The sequence below is a fragment of the Molothrus ater genome, chromosome 2 (assembly GCF_012460135.2).
Source record: "Molothrus ater isolate BHLD 08-10-18 breed brown headed cowbird chromosome 2, BPBGC_Mater_1.1, whole genome shotgun sequence".
NCBI classification, from domain to species: Eukaryota; Metazoa; Chordata; class Aves; order Passeriformes; family Icteridae; genus Molothrus; species Molothrus ater.
In genome coordinates, this window is record NC_050479.2 from 65,705,136 (window position 1) to 65,726,315 (window position 21,180).

The window sequence follows — 21,180 nt, forward strand, 5'->3', positions numbered from 1 at the left end:
TTTTACATGATTAGATGATTATGCAAGTGGTGCTCCAGTATGTGGTAATTATCTGTGGAACAGTAAGTCAGTGTTACAAGGCTGTCATAACCTTAAGAAGTAGTTGTGGAAAAAATTCTCAGTAAGAAGAGTCAGAATCTCCTGTCCTTGCACTTAAACAAATAAGAAACAGGCTTTGGCTCATAAAGAAAATTAATTGTCATCTTATTACTGGCTGTTGGTACACACTACAGAAACATAGGCCTATTTAATATACTTGAGAATCCATCACCATTGGAAAAATAAGCAGGAAAATCAAGAGTATCATCTTGGGAAAAAAACGAGGAAGAACAGCTTTTTCTATCATCATGTTCCCCATCCAGTTGCTGTGTCCTCTGAGCATTATAGCAGTGATTCAGAGGGGAAATCCAACAAGACCCTACCTCACCCTCAGTGTGCCTTGACCGCGGCTCATGTAAGGATGATGTTGACCCCTGTGTGTTTGTCAGAGGTGTTCTTCTGCCCTAAACCATGGCCTCAAACCTAGCAGGAACTGTACTAAGTGTCCTCACAGTGGGCATTTGCTTCACCAGCAAATGCTACAAAATTCAGAGGAGAAAGGCATCAAATAGAAAAATTTAGTGTTCAGTAGTTGTGGTTAAAAGGCTCCCTTCCAGTTTTTCAGGGTGACTGTAGCAAAGGAAATTTTTTAGGCAATTTCTTTGGATGAGTTTTTTGCTCTTTTATGGTCATATTTAAATGCTCATTTTAATTGCATTGTTCAAAAGCCTGCCTGGAGCAGGAATACAGCCTTACTGTATCTCTTGAACAACATGTTCCCTATCCTTTTTGTCAGAATGGTTTATACTATTGGAGTACATGAATCTATAGAGAATGTGGATGTTTGGGAACTGTGCAAAATTGCAAACATTTGTGGTTAGCAAACTGCTGGTGGGATGTATGGGAATGTACAGTCTTGTCAGTCCTTGGCACAATGTACATCCAAACTGATGGCACAGCATGACACTTCACAATAACTGATCATAGAGGGGGCAAGTACACTGTGCATCATCTTCTAAATTAGGTCAAGAAAGTGTTGTGTAAAAAATTAAACATTTGGTATGAATTGATATGTTTCAGAGAGCAGATATAGAGAGTAATATGGCTGGCAAGATGAAACAGTACATAACCAGTAGTGACATATATAGCACAGAGGAGAAAAACAACTCCAGACAAAGCAGGAACACAACTTCTTTTTAAGGAAGGATAATGCACATAATGACCACCAAAGGCCATTAAATCCAAACTACTGCTAAACACAGGCTAACTGCAAAGACAGGTCACATTGTTCAGGTTCCTGTACAGTCAGATCTTTAATTTCCCCAAGGATGAATATTTCACAGTCTCTCTCTCACGGTGCCTGTGTCTAACAACTGGTAGACTTTTTTCCTGATCCTATTAGCAATATCCCATACCCCAACATGCAACCATCACTCGTCCTCCTAATGTGCACCTCTAGAACAAGTCTGGCTCCAGCTCTGTGGAACCAGCAATTTCAATAGTGGATTACAACAGCATTACAGAATCACAGAACATTCTGAGTTGGAAGGGACCCACAAGGACCATCTCCTAAGTGAATGGCCCATACAGTGATCAAGCTTACAACCTTGGCAGTATTAGTACCATGCTCTAACTTTTTCCTTGGGAAGTACTTTTAATGGTGCCTCTGGCCACGTCATTCCCACTTTTTTACCTGATCTGACACAGGACCCACTGCACAGTTGTTCCCCTCACAAACAGGTATTTACCCATGGGAAAGCCAGAGGTGTGTGTTTGATTTTGCCGATGTTCTCTTGAAATAGTTGTACTCTGTTAATTAAATATGCCCCAGAGAGTGGAAGCCCCTGAATTATGCCAGGGTGCCTCTTGTTACCTTCATATACCTTCAGCAGAGATCAGTTCATCAGCCCAGGTGTAAACAGAAGAGCTATATCAATCCTCATCAATGCTCACTGAATTCCCTGGAAGGCCTTTCCTTTGCTTCACTGAGCTTTAGATCATTAGCAGCTTGTCTCACTTCTTGTATCTGTGAAAAACTCTACATCACATAGCAGAGCAAAGTTGATTTTGTCAGTTAAATGGTTTCACAGCCCAGCAAAAATATGTTCTCCAAGAAACATGGTAAAAGGCAGTTGTTGATCTTGGCATGCAAAGATTGACCCCGAGGAACCTCTTGCTTCCCATCACTTAATGGTAAGGAACAGAAATAGCACAGAGCAACCAACCTTTTGGGGGAAAGGTAAGGCCAAAGTTAGTAAGGGATCCACAAAACTTTTTGAGCCCAAACATAGTTCAGGATATTGCCTTTCATATCTCCCTGACAAATTTTGATGTTATTGTTCACAGTGAGAGTTTAACCACAATTCCACAAAAGGCAGTGTTTTAGAGATGGCATAAATCTTTGTGAATTTCCACAGTTGCTGGAAAATTTTTTTTGCAGTTGCTCAAGTTTCTGTACAACATAGGAATTTAGGCAGGCTGTGTCTAAGCTTTTTCCTTAGAACCCAAAACACCTCTGAATGGATTTCAGAGGGAAGTTATTTCTTTGTTGTTTGTTTCTTCTGCATGAGACTGAGATGTGTTCCTTAAGAGTAAAATTACAGCTCTAGGTAGCTATAAAGGATCAAACAGGATAGAAGCAAAATGTTTTCTAAGCAGAAGTTGTCTGCCAGCACTAAAACATACTTTGTTTAACCCAAGGCTTCATCCAAAGGAAAAGAATTTTTGTAACAGTTTTGAGCTGCTGCCCTGCTCAAAGTTGCAAGTCTTAATTTATGAAAAGAAAAGCAAGTCCACTCTTTTGAAAAGACATTTCAGAATCTAATATGCAAAGATTTCAAGACTGGAAATACAGCTTCAAAATCAAAATCTATAGATAAAAGTCAAAAATAAAAGCAAATCTTATCAGTGTATGTTTATTGATGTATCTGCACATTTATCATATGCAGTATGAGATATCTATTACTAAATTCGTAAAGATTTTTTAAAAGTTCTATAAGAACTTTAATGAGAAATGTTATTTTTCTAAGAACATTTTTATTTCAGTGCTTTTTGTTTTTCTAAGATGTATTTTCATTTTGCTGCTTTGAATAGAACTTATGATATGTGGGGTTTATATCAGAAGAAACAACTTTTCTCATTAATGTTCAGAAAATTTTGCTGCAAAAAATGTTTAACTCACAAATTAATTTCATTTCTCCAAATTCATTTTATCTGATCAATTTTAGTTCCTTTCTTGCTTCAGGCAAACTGGACTTCATTCAAATGGTTGCAGTTGATCAGTTTGCATGTATAACAATTCACAATGGTTTACAAAACCTCTCCATGGTGTCTGTCATTCCCAGGGCCCTTTGTGGTCTGCAGGATTCCTGCCCTGAACTTATCTATTTCATCCCATTAAACCCGTAAGCGTTTATTACATTTTTCTTTGTCGTCTCAGGCAGTTTCAAAATACCCATGCTTTTATTTCTCTTTTACTGCTCCAATATGTGGGTATAAACAATGCAGCAAGTATTTGAAAGTCTTACCCTCAACTTTTTAATTAAAATCCTTGATTAATGAGGTGGAAGAGATGCATAATGTTTATAATTTCCTTGCAAGTGGCAATAAATGATAACAGCATGGTATGGATAGGTGAGGATCTAAGAGGCAGGTGTTAAATCTGGCTGATGTGAAGAGATGAGAAAGACACGGTTGGAGCAAAGAGACACACTATAGCAAAGAATATCCAGCTAAAATAGTGAAATCTGCTCTGAGTGGAATTATTTCAGCTAAATGCAGTCATCTGGAAGTTAGACATCTGTTTTAATTAAGCCTGATCCTCCATGGCTTCCTTTTCAGCCAGTGGGAAGAGTGATCCACCTGCAGATGACAGGATTATTGCCTTGGAGATTCTTGTTTCCTCCCAGGGATCTAAAAGAGGGGTTTGGGCAAGCAACTTGTCCCCAGCCTGACTGCCTAAAAGGCTCTTGCTATTAGATCTGCTCCCTCTCTTTGGCTGGTTTCTCTTAGCAGTTTTTCCCCAATACCTGTGTGCAGGCTGGCAGTGTCCCCTTTGCTTTGTCGAGATGTCAGCTTCCTTGCTGCTGAAAGTGTAGCTCTGACATGAGTTCTGCCAGTTTGCAGTAATGTTGCTGCTTTGGAACATTAATAATCAGACAGTGCCTGGACTCTGTATCTGTTTCCTACCTGTAGCAGTGCCTCTACTAGACAGTCTTGTCACTGCATATCTTCTCCTCTGTCATGTCAGGTCATGTTTGGAAATGCCCTAAAGCCTCCTTTCATAATAAAATCAGGTACTATCCAGCTATCCATTAATCTTCCAAGTAGAAAAGTGTACAAGGTCACAGAAATAATTCTGCTCTGATCTCTGGATGTATTTTTCTAAAAAAACATACACCAAACAAAAAATCCCTGTAAATTTTCCAAGTATCTTCCTGATTCTCCCAATGAATGTAACAGAAGAAAATTGGCATGTTGTGTCAGAACCTGTGGAGGTAAGAGTGGTCTGAATTCTTCCCCCCAAACACCTCCTTCTTGTTAAAAGATACAGTTCAGATCTACAAAATATTTTAAGGCCTCTGGCTGTGGTAAATGAAACCTAAACAGCACAGCTGGGAATCCCTGAGGTTTGTTGTTCAGAACACTTTCATCATGTAAGCTCACCAGGCCTTAGAGATATCTTCAGCCTTGTGTAAAGGCTCTGGTATTTCAGAGAACACTTTTCTAGGATAGCCCTTGACGCACACTTGGGAGGATTTATAGAACTCTAGAGAGTCCAGTTCTTCCAGCATTCATTGCTCCAGATGAGCCCTGTTAAGGATCCCTAGCCATGGAGACCTGGTAGCTGGAAAGACTCTGATCATAGCTGTCATGGTGAGGTTGCCCTGCAATTGTGAATTTGAGCAATCAACCTTAGGACTTGGTACCAAGATTTGCTTTCAAAAATACATGTGTGGGCAGCTCTCCTGTGCATATGTGGGCTGTGTGTCTTTCACAAATGTAAAATCCATCTGTCCATCAGCATAGCTTCAAGTTCTCTGGAGTCACATAGGATCTCAGTAACTGTATTTATATATTGAGTTTGTATTTAGATGCTTTGGCTGGTAAGAAAAGCAAGCTATCACATCTCTCTTACAGCCAGCAAAAATATGAGATTTATAGTTTTCCATTACTATTTGTTCAAAAAGAACATGCATCAAAATGAACATTAAATTTGTCTTGAACCAAAAAAATAATTAGAACCACCACCTTTACAATGTCAAAGTATACTCAGAACTTTCAGCTGCCAAATGACTTCCAAAATGCTGGGAGCTTGGATTAATTATGTTTCTAATTCAAAATGATCAAATTTACAACAGCCATATACTCTCTTCACTATTTTATAATAGGTCAGTATTTCTCTGTTAATGTCAACTTTAAAATTACATTTCATTTTTTCTGAAGCCCAGGAAGTGCTTGGAAAAACAGTCTGGCTTTTCACTCACAAAACAGATCAAGTACAGCAGTATTATTCAGCATTTCTTTTCCAATCTGTACACAATCCCATGATATTTTAGGCAGTGCCATCAAAGCATACAATACTGAGCAACAGGCTTACAGAGAGCAGCCCTGCTGCAGTCTGTGTCAGTTCACATCTTGTCTGGTTGTGAACCACAGAATATCTTGGCAGAAGACTTCAATTAACCTAAAGCCTCTTGTTAAAGCATTCATCTTATTTTGCATCCCAACCTATTACTGCTGTCTTTTCAAAGTGTATTTTAAAGCCAATCCTTAACTCTGATAAGTCATAAAAAAGTTTATTTCATTCTATGAATGTGTGTATTGATTTCTGCAAAGCCTTTTTATTTGGGGATCTTCTGTCAATGCAGCTGTTTGCTTAATGAACCATGGCAGTCTTGCCAATGTCAAGATCCTGAAATTTTTAAGTAAAAATTCCTTAAATGAAAAAAGCAAGGCACTGTTCTGTGACACTGAGACTTAGGGGCCATATCTGTGTTACACAGACTTTGGCTTGGAGCCTGGAGCCAGGTCTTCTCCTGATGTGGTGATTTTTATGTGCTATAATGCACGTGGAGCAGCAGTGATTCAGAGCAGTGTCTGTAATTTTGAGGGGATATAGCAGCACACAAAGCAGCTGCTTTTATGACCTGATGGTTAGGAATTAAAAAGTTATGCCCAAAAGGCAGTGGAAGAGCAAGCAGGGACGTTTGCAAGTTCATGGATTGTGTGATGAAGGTTGGAGAGGACTGTGGAGAGAAGGGGGAGGCAGATCTGCTGTCACCATGCCATACTGCATGTCACAAGTGACCAGATCTTGAAGAGTAAGTGATTAAGTCATTTCACTGGCTGAAATGGGCAGGCATGTAGGAGCCTGCCCTAGTAGCCTTGTGCAAGTGTTTTGCCTTTGTGATGGCACTTGGGCAGCTAACAGCAGTGTAGCAGGGTGTGCTGTTAGAGGATATTGACCCTTGCCATGCAATCATGTTCAGCTGCTCTCTCACTGTTACGCAGCACAATTGATTGCATCTTTAAAATGTGTTCACTTTGTAACAGTGCTGTACTTTCTGGGTTAGTTTTATCTGATACACTACAGATAGAGTTGCAGTCAGCCTGTCTAGACTGTTGAAGGCAATAAAATGGGCCTATTCCACTTTCCTATCTACATGTTCCCAGTGAGGTCCTTCCTCAGAGTGTGTTACCCCAGGTCTGCAGAATGCTGAAATCGTGGTGGTGGCATGGCTGAAAATTAATCTCGTGGAAATAAAAATTGCTGGATCAATCAGGTGATTCAGATACTCCTGAGGCTTGTGATTATTAGTGATGACACACATAAACCAGATGGGACCATGTGTCTGAGGTTTGAGGGTGAAGTTAGTGAGGAAGGAGACTTTTCCTTTTGAAAGCAATCAGGAGACAGAGAAACTAAGCCAATACACTGGAAAATTAATTTGTAATAATTCAAAAACTTACCTGGCACAAACAAGAGTAGGCCAGAGATTACTTCATACAGATCATGCTTGAGAAAAATCACAAGTTTTCAATCCAGTCAGCCAGAAGACTGACTGCAACAAAATGTTCAGGTTTAAGGAGAATTAAGCTTATAGTAAGGAAATGCAGAACTCTATAGGCCCCTGCTCAAAATCTATTTATCATTTTCTAAAAGAGCAGGTAAAAAAAGACATGTTGAATTTACTGTATCTCAACACCAATATGTGAGGGATCGGCATTATTTCTGCCCCTCTAATGAGGACAAAGTAAGAAATTCGTACAAGAAAATAATTAACTGTGAAAAATTAAAAGTTGCAATGTTATTGTTATCAAAAAATCTCTTTAGATAATAACATGAAATGTGCATCTAAATGTACTGTATTGTCTTACTAACATATTATACAGAAATGTGGAATATCTTCTTCAGAGTGGTTTTAATATTTATAGCATTAAAAAGAGTCTCCACACAGTTGTCTCTGAAGCTGTTAAACCAAGTTCATGTTAGACAACTTGCAAGATTTTCCACTTCGATTGAATATTTCTGTTTCACTGTGCCTAGCACAACGTGTGCTCTGCACACCTGACAACAGTTTCAATTGCTTCATGTCCCAAAGGAAGGTGTCAACAAAAGACTTTCTTCTGGAGACACTACTCTTTCATATGGAAAAGGGAGACTTTAGCTCAGCATTGAGAATAACAATAGAAATTCTCTTCCTTATTATGTGGGTTCCAAATAAAATAAATTCTGTTGGATTGACCTGCAGTCATAAATTTTCCAGTCTGAAATACATTGCATCAGTTGCCAAGGACTGAGTTGACACTGGTAACTTATTTTAAGACCCTTTTTATACTTTTTAGGATACAATGAGAAAGAGATTCAAGAAAACCAAAGAAATTGTCCTTGTAGAAGCAGATTTTTTTTGTGGGGGTTTTGTGTGACAAATTGATTCTGGAAATAGCAAAAAGATGAAATTTTACCTATCTGGATGTGTAAATTAGAGCATTTCTGCACCTTCCCTTTACACTAGATGTAAGGAAAATCAATCTATCATGAGTTAAGTGTCTAGAATAGTCACAGCCTTTTTAAACTTAATATTCATGCCTAATGAATTATGTTTTATTTGCAGGTTTTATCTGGGGTGAAATTAAACAGATGTGGGATGGTGGACTACAGGACTACATTCATGATTGGTGGAACCTCATGGATTTTGTAATGAACTCCTTGTACTTGGCAACAATCTCCTTGAAAATTGTTGCATTTTCAAAGGTAAACTGTAAATAAAAATCAGCAACATTTTAAAGATAAATTAAATCAGGCTTCTTCAATCTTTCATCTGTGTTTGGAGGTCCTGAGGCTTAGCAATTCAAGAGATGTATGATGTGCTCTGTGAATCTTCTGCAGCACTGACAGGAAACTAGAAAAGTATAAGAGCAAACAAAATATTGGGTTTTATACTTCTTTCTCCTTGGCCTGTGCAATGTTTTCTTATTTTGTCCTGAACTGTCATACTGTTAAATTCTTGAGAAATGAAAATTACCTGTAATATTTTATAATGCTTGCATTTTATGTTAATCTTGGACTTTTTAAGTGAGAAATTATTGCCCCTAAGACAATTTTACACAACTTTCAGACAGGTCTACTGGCAAAATATGTAGTCAAAATTGGTGGAGGGAACTAAAGAGCAAGATTTTAATTTCTTTTGAAAATTTATTATAAGTGCAACATGAAAAAGTAAAACTGAAAGGGATAAAATGGTCATTTGAGGCTGGGTGTGTTCATTTTTATGTTCTTTTCATGGACTTGTTTTGAAAAGTCTTATATTTCCACTGTTTTAAGTATCTTTCAGCAGAACAGCCCTTCTTTCCAAAGGCATAGAACATGTTGTTGTGAACATTTTGTATGTATTCCACATGAATAAATAATATGACAGAAATTCCTCATAAAATGAGATATTTTGAGCAAAAAATGATCTATAGTGCAAGGAAACCACATATGAAAGGAAATATAAGGATTTTTTAGCATTTGTCATAGAGTTCTTACCACATCCAAGTAGAGATAAGCCCATTTTTACTGGCCACTGGGATCAGCATTGTACTTCAGCTTTTTCAAGTTCCCTGCCACCAGCAATAATTTATAGCTGCAATAGTACTACTCTGTGTGCGTGGAAGGAGAGTCCCTCCTCTGCCAAGATGCTTTTGACTGGGACAAGGAGAGAGCCATCAAGTAGCCAGTGATGACTTCCTCTCCTTAAACAGCAGCTGTTCTTGCTGCAGCCCTGCCACAGGCATAGAGGAGCTTAGGAACTCTAATTTTTATCATCTTGTGTCTGGTCACAAAGGTCTGTGTGCCAGCCAGTCAGGAGCAGGGAGGAACAACGACCCCACCCCGGGTCATGTGTTGACACATCAGCCTTCTTTGACAAAAGGTTTCTGACATGCTGGATCTCTGGCTGCAAACCTTTGGAAGTCTTCTCACTCGAAGAAATTTGGAGCCTGAAAGAGGAAGGTGCTCCAAAGAGTGGTGAACTGTCATTTAAAAGCTAATGAAATATCTTTTTACACACAAAGATGCTTTATAATAAAATGACTAGAAAATAAATAGTCATTTCACTGTCCTTTGAAACAAAGCACACAGTTCATTTAAAATAAATGTTTCTAAAGCATTGGAGATGGCCAATTATTCACTTCAGAATAATATTGATTAGAAGACATTATAGTCCTTTCATCTCCAAAATGGCTTCTGCTTATTAGTAATTAGTAATCAGATTCCAAGGTGACAGTATCTGGGATAATGTGCATCCATTACTCTCCAAATTAGTGTGTACAATTTAATCATAGTGAATACAGTGCTTACAAAAGCTGTGCTAGTCAACTGAAACACATGATGAAGTAATGAACAGAGGAATGTAAGTGTGATTTAATACCCTGCCACATTCCTTCAAATGCTTACAACAGAGTTCCTTGCCACTATGCCAGATGAGATTGAGAGGATGCCAAATGTAACCAGTATATTTTAATGTAAAACTTTAATTTTCTTTTCCTAAGCATTGTGAGTCACGTTTTTCTAAGTTACAACTCTTCTGTCTTTATTGAACCAAATATGTAAGGTCAGTTCTTAGATTTATTCTATCTTCTACAGATCAGTTACAGCCACCCAAGAAAACATTTTAACTGACTACCTTGAATAAAATTATGAGTGTCTCCATGCTACTCTCCTGTGTGATAAATATTCCTAGAGTAAAATATAGTGTTTATTGCCCATTTAAGGCTCTTACTGATGCAGTAGTTAAGTAGATGGATATTATCTAGAGTAGCTGTTTGGGTAATGTAAAATTCACCAAAGCATATAATTTCAGGATGAGAGAACTGCTAAGATAACTCAAAGTAACTGGTTTCATTGCCAGTATTCAAATAAAATAAGGACATCTTATAATTTTCAATGACCTATGGTTTATTGTCTCTGTATCCATATGTTAGGTCTTCCTAAATTATCCAGTGTATCCATTGAAAATGCTCTCTCCTCCGTAAAAATATCATAATCTATAGTACATTGTTATATTTTTTTTAAGTACAAGATGACAGATTTTAAGCAACACATTTGTTTTTATGGAGGGTTTTTAGGTGCGCTAAGAAAAAATGGTTCCTCTTACGTTTTTTGAATATAATGTATTTTGTTTTGATATGTAAAATTAAGTGCAGTGCCAACATGAGTGCAGAATCTGCTTGCTTTCTCTTAAATACTTGTTAAACTTGAGCATTGGACCTAGTGGTGCTTGTTTCCAATTCTGCTAAAAATCACATACAATCTCATATTGCTGATGAGAAGCCACTGATGTGAAGATCTTGTAGGGAAAGAAATTCCTATTCAGGGCAAGAACTCTGAAAAGTAGCTAAAGTACATTATTTGCCTCAACATTTACTGGCTTAATGATCACTGTGTCGGGTCTACTTTTTTAAGGAGTAAATAAGATTATATATCTCTCCTGCCACCAGTTCTGCAGAAGCTAACATATTCTTACATTTTTGCATTGTAAACTTGTTTTGATTGGTATTTTTATCAGATTCACAGACTAAATGTCCATTTACACAGGCAGATAAACACCTCTCCACCCCTGAGAAATTATGGACCTTATTCCTTGGCGTAATTACCATTCTAAAGCTCTCTGCTAGGTCCCCTTCCTACTGATGCTTTGAAATTTCACATAATGAATGCAAAGAGTGCCACATACATTTTAAAATAGGAAGAGCTCACATTTACATATGACTTTTCAGGAAATTATTTAAAGTAATTTTCCTGAAATGGATATTATTTAACTTGTCTCTTTGTAACCAGAAACAAGAGGGTCATCTTAGACTGAGGTCCAACAGCCCATTAAACATTCAAGTAGCCTGATCTACATGTCTGTTTAATCTCCTGTGGTGCTTCCAAGAGATCAAGAGTTCATGTCTTTTGTTTTAATGGCAAAACAGTGATCATTCAGCTTTTTTTTTCTCACAAATGGTTCAGATATTGAATTTGCATTTTAGTTCCTTTGACTAAGGATCAGGGATTATTACCTTGTATTCCCTGGCTGACACTGCAAAAGCATCATATATTTACTTTGAAACTCTACTGTTTATATGCTGCTCAATTTGTTTTCTGCTCTTCTTAATTTTCCATTGATGTGCCATGCAAATTTCCTTCAACCACAGAGCCAATAATGGGTGTTATTTAATCAAATTAAGTGATGGTTGGCTTTGTTGTATGTCAAAAGGTTGTGTTTGCATTTCCAGGGGGGACAGAAATTCATCAGGGTCACCAAATAGAGGACTGCAGAGTATCAACATCATGATTTACAGCAAACTCAGTGTTGCAATGTTTTCTTTTACCATTTTCCACTCCTTAGAACAATATTAATTTATTTATCCTGTGTAGAACAGAAGAACTTCAACAAACATGAGTGAGAGAAAAAATGCTTCAATTCTACATGGTTTGACTCTAAGATATATTTTTTTTCTTTTTCACTGTTCCTGGATTTAGTATACCTAGTCTTTTTGCTACTCTTCTGTATTTTCCTTTTCACATGAAAGCTGCTTTGTTATGTAGGGGTTTTATTATAATTTCTAGATTCCTTTTCAGCATCCTCTGCTTTGAATAGTGTATTCAACAGGGGTTTGTTGTTAGAGACCTCTTATACTCATTATTTTCTTTATATTGTTTGCTGTCTTCTTGCAGTTAGTATTTCCAGACAATTTCCAAACCTATCTCTCAGGCCTTCACCTTTCTCAATTTTTTCCACCAAGTATTTACAGTCTTTTAAAGTATGTTTCTTCAACACTAAAATAAAAGCCATGACTCTCTGCTTACGACAGTGACACCTCTTGAATTCTATCCAAACATGCAGGAAGCCCTTGAGCCCAAAAAAAAGAAGTCAGTTATGCTGAAATATCACAGTTGTGCCTTTGATTTCCCTTTTACAAATTAAAGGTCATTTTATCTTTTCTGAATGTTCAAACAAATCAGTTTTGTGTCATAATCCACGACATCACAGACAAGGTCCCTTTTTCCTCACCTTTCTGCTTAACATCATTTCATCTAGAAAATCTGGCATTGGACACATCTTGCCAGACTGCAGCTGTAAGACAGTCTATCCCCTTCCCCTACAATCAATGAGGAGAAAATGAGAAACTTAAAGAGCAACTCACCTATGTGGGATATTTGCTTTCCCACTACTCTAGAAATTCTCATTTCACTTTGCTGACTGTAAGAGTAGGTGGCAGAGTGCAGATAAGGCTCTCCACACCTGACTTGTTCAACTTGATTCTTCTTGTCTTGGTATATCATGTGCTATACTTGTTCAGTGTCCTGTAGTTCCATGTGTTTCTCTGAAGGGTATTTTCTTCAATTTCTCCCAACTCCCCCACATCTGTAATTTCCCTGGAATCTGCCACTACTTGCCCTCACCTAAAATATGTCTGCAGTTTGATGCTTTTGATTCTCTATCAAAAACTCCATCTCTTCCCAGTTTCCTGAATGTTCTTCACATTTCTCCATGACTGTATTTTACTTTATTGCCCCAAGACAGCTTGTGTACTTTTCCCTAATCTGAGTATCTACTACACTGTCCAGTACCAACCTTTGCTTGTACAGACAATTATTCCTAGTTATTTAAAAGGTGGCAGTTTTCATCTGTGAGAGCTTTAACATGCCATGAGAATTTGCAGTAATGTGCAGTAAAATATTATTCAAAGAAAGCCATTATAGGAATCATGCTGAGGAGTTTTCATCTCTCTCTTCTCAAAAACACTGAAAATAATTTATTCTGCTTTTTATTCTCGTTTTATCTCTTAGGTGTTGTCCCCAGTAACTAAATTCTATTTTCTACTGCCTGTTTTTCATCACTGAACTTGAATCAATCAGAACTGGATTAAAGAGCCATAGTGGATGGGGTAGATGAGCATAATCATTAGGGAGAGGATAGTCCAATGAAGAGAGTACTGATCTATGATTCCAGCGTAGAAATTTAGGTCTAGATTAAATTCATTGCACTGTAGAGAAAAAATATCACAGGTGAACAAAATGTAAGGCTGAGTAATTCTTAATTCTTTAATGGGCTATTTTTCAGTTTTTTAGTTCTCATCCCCAAATCCAAAAACAAAGCTGCTATGGCTGCTTGTATATGAGTAAATGGCATTGTTCCAGGGATTGCTGTCAGGCACTGGGACACTTTCACATGCAATCCCAGTTGGTTAGAGAAACCCTGGTGTGGGGCCTGTGCCAACTGTTAGTGTCCAAAACAATGCCCAGTTCCCTTTCACAGTTTGGATTGTAGAATCACAGAATCATAGGATGGAATGGGTTGGAAAGGACCTTTAAAGGTCATGTAGTCCAGTGCCTCTGCAATGAGCACAGGCATCTTCAACTAGGTCAGGCTGCTCAGAGCTTCATCCAGCCTGACCTCGAATGTTTCCAGGAATGGGTTATCTACCACTTCTCTGGGCAACCTGTTCCAGTGTTTCACCACCCTCACCATAAAAAATTTCTTTCTTATATCTAATCCAAATCTACCCTTTTTCAGTTTAAAACCATTAGCTCATTGCTATTGCTACAGGCCCTATTAAAAAGTCTATCTCTATCTTTTAGGTACTATCTCTACCCTTTTAGTCTATCTCTACCCTTTTAGGTACTGGAAGGCCACAAGATCTCCCCAAAGTCACCTTTTCTCCACACTGAACAGCCACAACTCTCTCAGCCTTTCCTCAGAAGAGAGGTGCTTTATGACCATTTTCACTGTATGCCTCTGGACCAGCTCCAACAGTCCATGTCTTTCCTGTACGGGGGATGCTGGAGCTTGATACAGCACTCCGAGTGCAGTCTCACGAGAGTGGAGTAGAGGGATAGAAACCCTCCCTTGGCCTTCTGGCCCCACTTCTTGTATAGCCCAGGATATGGTTGGATTTCTGGGCTGTCAGCACCTCAACTCCATCTCCTCCAAATCCTTTCACTCCCCAGACTGTCTTGATACTGGGAGCTGCCCTGACCAAGTTGCAGTGCCTTGCACTTCGTCTTGTTAAACTCCATGGTGTTCCCATGGGGCCATTTCTTGAGCTGGTCCTGGTCCCTCTGGATGACATCCTGTCCTCCAGGCATGTCAACCACACCACTCAGCTTGGTGTCATCTGCAGACATGCTGAGTGTGCACTCAATCTCTCGGTCTATGTCATTAATGAAGATGCTAAACAGTCCCAGTCTCGGTACAGTTCCCTGAGGGATGCTACTTGTCACTGACATCCATTTGGACATCAGGATGTTGATCATCTCTCTATGGATGCACTCATCCAGCCAGTTCTTTATCCACTGAACAGCCCACCTATCAAATCCATCTCTCACCAATTTAGAGAGAAGGTTGTCACAAGGGACCATGTCAAAAGCCTTACACAAGTCCAGACAGATGACATCTGCAACCCTTCCCTTGTCCACTGAGGTAGTCACTCCATCATAGAGCACCACTTGGTTGGTCAGCAAGGACTTCCCCTTGGTGAAATTGTGCTGGTGCTTTAAATTGTGTCCCTGCCCTCCACGTGCCTTAGCACAGCTTCTGGGAGGATCTGCTCCATGCCCTTCCCAGGCACAGAGGGGAGGCTGACAGGTTGGCTGTTCCCAAAGTTTTAATTTCTCCCCTTTTTAAAAATGGGTGCAATGTTTTCCTCTTTCCAGTCTGGGAACTTCACCTGACTGACAAAACTTTTCAAATATGATGGAGAGTGACTTGGAAACCATGTCAGCCAGTTTCTTTAGGATTCTGGGATGCATCTGATCAGGTCCTACAGACTTAACATTTGTTACTCAGGTGTTTCTGAACCACTCTGACAGTGATCACTTTCTTTGTAGGGTGAGTGTGGTGAAATGCTGTGATGCCTGTTTTTGTTGTGTCATCTGGCCCCAGTGACACATGGAGTCCCTTTCCTTACTGCTCAGGGCATGCCCAGCAGCTCTGAAGGTGCATGTGCATGGTCTAGAATAGGTAAATACAGATAACACCATAGTCCCCCTTTGAAATCTGCTTTATATATTATCCCCTTTTTAGAGGGCTTCCTAGCATAGATTCTCTCATCTGATATGTTCTATAAAACAGATTAATGAGTCCAAATAAATAATAATGAGTCTGCTATAGTAGTTAATCCTCAGTTCAAATATCTTTCCTCTTCAAGAATATTTTTTTTTTTTGGTAGAGCATGAACAGAAGTCACAGTTTCAGGGGTCAGACTCTTTGATAATGAGACACATAAGCAGTTTGCCATGGTTCATTAATAAACATCTTTTTCATCATTGGTCCAGTATTAGTGATTAATTGATATACTTACTTGGTGATTGAATGTTTTCTTCCTACTTGCCAGAGCTTTTGTGGGTTTCTATCCATCACTGTCAGCCCTGCACTTTCCTTCAAAGAAATAATTTACCTGCTTGTACAGCTGGAAATTTCTATAATTCTAAAAAGCAAGGTGCTCAAAACTGTTCCTTTTGCAGTGTCAGAATTTTTAAACTGTGAAAATTTTTGCTACTGTGAAAATTTATTGTGAAATCTGCAAATTAATTGAGCAGCTTATAAAGAAACTGACATGCTTGCTTATGCATCAAAATAGAGGAGTAATTTCTTCCCTTCTGCTTGTTTTCAGTACAGTGGGTTAGTTCCACGGGAGAGCTGGGACATGTGGCATCCAACCCTGGTGGCTGAGGCCCTGTTTGCAATCGCAAACATCTTCAGCTCCCTGCGCTTGATCTCATTATTCACTGCAAATTCTCACCTGGGACCTCTGCAGATATCTCTAGGAAGAATGTTGCTGGACATTTTGAAGTTTCTCTTCATATACTGCCTTGTGCTGCTTGCTTTTGCAAATGGATTGAACCAGCTGTACTTCTACTATGAGACAAATGAACCTGGCAACTGCAAAGGAATACGATGTGAAAAGCAGAATAATGCATTTTCAACGTAAGTAGCTATTTATTTCTGTCCTCCCCCTCTCCCCAAATATTTTAATGACTTAGAAGCTGTCTACAGAAAAGAACCTCTGTTTTCTCTTGGTATTATTGTGGTGTCCTGACAAACACATCTAATGTTACCCTAATAATAGCAAAAAAACCCAACATTTCATCACTCTAATAATGTTCATCTCATACCACAGTGAAGTCTGTACAATTCAAGATATCTCAAAAGATAAAAGATCAAATAGAGATAAGAGGATAAATGAGATTAGAAGTTGCATAAGGTCACCAGTTCAGACCTTGCCCATCCAGGCAGCTGTCACTCTGCATTTCTTCCATGTCTACCTGTGGGCATTAAATAAGTCTGATGTTCTAAAAAATGAAGATTCCTTGAAAATACGATAGGCTGTAAAAAAACCATGCAGTCCCAGATTCTACTGACTCTACTCCAAACAATCAAATTTCTAATTTCTATTATAAACTGTTTCTTTTTCTTTCACTTCAAAATCAATTTTACTTCATTATAGTTTTTAGTTCATCTATAGTACCAAACACTGCCAAATTAATACTAATTCTCTTGTCTTTCACCTTTCAACCTGCATCAAACTACTGCTATAAATGTCTGTTCCCTGTTAACTTCTGTGTACCTAGGCTTTTCAAAAATATATATTTATTACCAATGGCTTCCTTCTTAGAGGAAATAACTTTGTAAAAATAGCAGCCTTTATATCATCTTAATCAAGTAACTTTCCTCAGGCACAGCCTATTTATGTTGTATATTAATAACACTTATGCAGGTCTAAACTTTATGTGATCTGAACAGAAAAGCACACAGAAATTTTTCAGAGCTCAGCACTGAGGGAAGCAATATTAATCTGGGAAATAGTGAGGAGTACTGGTACTAGTGTCAGAAGGTGATGTCATGTCAAAATGTGATGCTTTATGTGCTCCATACTTTCAAGGAGCAATCTAACCAGGACCATTCTTATGACACTACAGTGTAGCTGATCACAGAACAAAAAAAAGGTAAATTTTTCAATATATCTAGCTGAAGAGGATTATTTTTTAATGTTCATTATTGTGACTAGATTCCTAGATGTTGTACAAACTTCTCTAAGGGAATATCATATGTTTTAGGTATAAAAACACAAGTTTCTTTTGAGGGCAGCATGCTTTTCTTTTTTATGTTTCCTTTCTTCATAAAACAAAACATATGCTAATGATAATAAAGCCTTTCTAATTATTCAACTCCTTTTATCTCAGTGGCTCTCAACAAACTAGAATTGCACAATGTGAGGATACCATACTTCTTTCAACAATCATACTTGAATTACTTTTGGATCCTTATTCTACCCCTTGTAATTAAAGCAAAGAGTCAAAGTACTTCAAAAGAAGGTGTCCAACACGACATCTCTGAAACTATATTTATCTCTCTGAAGTTTGAACAAATTCAGCCTTTTGTTTGCAGGCTTATTTATAGATTCTGTATTGTATATCTAGAGGGCCCAGATTTGAAAGACTGGGCCATTGTTTCACTAGAAAGATATTCCCTCTATGTTGGCTATATTGTGATAAGTGTCATTCATCTCAGTCAAGTCAAGAACTTTTGTGTGTTTTGGGAGGAACTGAACAATCTGAAAACTAAATGTGTAGTTGTTATACAGCTATTCCTTCTGGGTTTTGTTTTTCAGGTTATTTGAAACGCTGCAGTCATTATTCTGGTCTATATTTGGACTCATCAATCTCTATGTGACCAATGTGAAAGCAAGGCATGAATTCACTGAATTTGTTGGGGCCACCATGTTTGGTACCTATAATGTAATATCTCTGGTTGTTCTACTCAACATGCTAATAGCCATGATGAATAACTCTTATCAACTCATTGCTGTAAGTTGTTTCTTACTTTTGGATAATTTATAATATATACCCTCTCTCTGTTCCTACATTCAATATTTCTGGCAGTAAAACACTTCACAGACAGGACATTGGGACAAATATTGCAATTTACTCTGATTCTTTGGCACTGCTCTGGAAGGACAAAGAAACTAGACCCAAGCTGGACGGGGTAGAGTGAAATTTCCCCACACCAGATGGGGAAGAGGTGAAGAAGCCAGCTCATGAATTGAGGAGGGTGTCCTGATGCTTCTGGCAAGTGAGGTGGGCTACAGCCTTGCCAAAGTTGCACTGTGCAGGACTTCTTCTTAGAAAAAACTGCCCAGATTGTTCTGTCACTGCTTCATTTTTACTACATTATATTTATTATCATTTGAAAGGCTGCTGTTTTATTTTTTTATCTGACATGGATATACAGTTAACAGAAATTGGGTGCCCATGTTCCAAGGACACTAGCTATTCAAACTAAAGGTCATGTCTTCTCATTCAAGCGTCCTGTTTCCTCCTTCAATGAAAACTGTCTTTGTCATTACCAGAGCGATTGGCATAGTTTTATTTCTAAACTGTCTATTAAGGAGACTAAGAGAAAAAAACACTGATTCATCATATCAGCGTTTAATTCAAATATGATAATGCAGAAAGCAAACAACAGAAAGCTTCACAGTCTTAAGATTATAAATATGCCTTTTTTCCAATCTGGAAATTACAAGTGTTTCTACAAAATAAAAACTGACCACCTGTGTTTGTATAACTCTAGTTGTCAGAGTCTAGTGAACCAGATCGCAACATAGTACCACTCACCAAAACTTAGTGCTTACTTTTCTTGCTACAAGTTGTAAATTGTTGCTTTTGTTACTGTATGGCCAGGACTAGATCTGTAGCTGAGGTTCTTGGCTATCCAAATCTAACATTAGTGATCTAAACTTCTTGTTCAGCTGCTAGGATTTAGACATCTTTCCATGGCCTTTAGCTTTCATTTTCCCAAAAATGTCAGGATTTTACAATGCTATATAGGTTCCAAAAGAAATGAAATTTCAAATAAAAATTAAAAACCTACCCCCCAACCTATTCCAAACATTGAATTCTGAAGTAGTAGGAAAAAAAAGATACTTCACTCAATAGCTTTAGTAGCCTCATGATTTCTTGGATAACCTATTTGTGAATTTTGGGGACTGGTAATTTCTAAGAAAATGCATGAGCCTTGCTGACTTGTTGCAGCTGCTGTAGAGCAGCATAATTAGACTGATCTATGCAGAATAATGGTGAGCTGCTATTACAACAAACTGCTTCTTCCAGAAATGTAGTATTTCTCTGCTTGTAATTACCTTTCTGTTTTTTGAGAGACTTTCAATAATTTAACAGCTTGTAACAGGGAAAGAAGTGCTTATAAGTAGATGCATACTTTACATATCGAACATCTCCTTACTGAGGTAAAGCAGCTCAGCTTTGCTTTGTGTTAAAGATGTACTGTCAAAAGATGGCAGTATTTTAAAAAGACAATTCATTAGGATTTCAAGGTTGTTCTAGCTTTAGTTTTTTCAGATTTTTTAGGGGTTTATTTCGCCTCCTTAATTACAGCAATATCTATGTCGATGATGTGTTTCTTGTGTGCAGGATCATGCAGACATTGAGTGGAAATTTGCTCGAACAAAACTCTGGATGAGTTACTTTGAAGAAGGAGGAACTTTGCCCACTCCTTTTAATGTCATACCAAGCCCAAAGTCTTTGTGGTATCTGATCAAATGGTTATGGAGACACCTTTGCAAGAAAAAAATTAGAAGAAAGCCTGAAAGTTTTGGAACAATAGGGGTAAGTTGTGTGGTTTACTCTGTCTGTAGTCCTCCTCTTTGCTATATAGATGACTTTTTCTCAGCTTTATAGAGAGTCTGACCTGTCAAGTAATGTGCATATGAGTTAGACAATTATTCTAGCAGAGAATGTTTACTTTTTACATTCATGTCAATGTATTTGAAGAGAAAGCATCATCATATCCCTGTACAATAAATTATGAACCATGACTGTGCTTCATCTACAGATAGTTCAAGAAAGACTAAGAGCAATAAAAAAAACAAGAGATCAAATGTGTATACTTGTCTGTCACTGTCAGAATTGTTGGTTGCTAATCCCTAGCTCAAGTTTCACAGCTCAGGGATAATTGAATACCATGAACCAGAGACTCATGTATGAAGTATTCATCATGGGATATTCTCTGTGTCTCTGTCTCTCTACATGATATGAAATGAGTTTGCCATAAAAGCATTTTTACCAAAAGCTGTTCCCATTAAAAAATTTTTCAAAGGTGACAGCATTTACTTGGACTTGTTTTCTTGAATTTAAAGGTAGAGATATTTCAGAATCCCATTCTGAAATCATACCATATTCTGATACTGCCGATTAGCAGTGACATTTCTAGGGGGAAAAAAAAGAGGGGAAAAGACACACAAGGCGACCAAGAATAGTTCTGCACCTGGATTCAGCAGATGCCTGTGTAATATCTCAGCTACTTACTTTCTCTGGTATATGCAGCTGGTAAAGCAGATTTGAACTTTTCCCTCCTAACTTCATCTACTTGAGATACCTCAGTCGGTGACACACTTTTTCCATAATGTCAATGCAAATATTCAGGCAACATCCTAACCCATCAACAGCTAATTCTCTCTAGTTATGTTTTCTTCATTTCCCATGAGCGAGTCAGTACCTCAGTAACTAGACTGAATTTAGCCAGCTCTAGCATGAATACTGTTTGGGAGAAGATGTGGATAATGGCATTTTCTTTATACCATAGTGATTTGATG

General features: G+C 38.0%; 1 protein-coding gene across 2 annotated transcripts in view; it reads left to right on the plus strand.

Moving 5' to 3' along the window:
- TRPC4 (transient receptor potential cation channel subfamily C member 4) overlaps positions 1 to 21,180 on the plus strand; it is a 132,057-nt gene that overhangs the window by 99,010 nt on the left and 11,867 nt on the right. For both annotated transcript variants that reach the window (XM_036385845.2, XM_036385854.2), the window contains 4 exons: positions 8,157 to 8,296; positions 16,186 to 16,499; positions 18,184 to 18,379; positions 20,000 to 20,194. In XM_036385845.2, the coding sequence (XP_036241738.1) occupies positions 8,157 to 8,296; positions 16,186 to 16,499; positions 18,184 to 18,379; positions 20,000 to 20,194 (845 nt within the window). The remainder of the gene's footprint in view (positions 1 to 8,156; positions 8,297 to 16,185; positions 16,500 to 18,183; positions 18,380 to 19,999; positions 20,195 to 21,180) is intronic.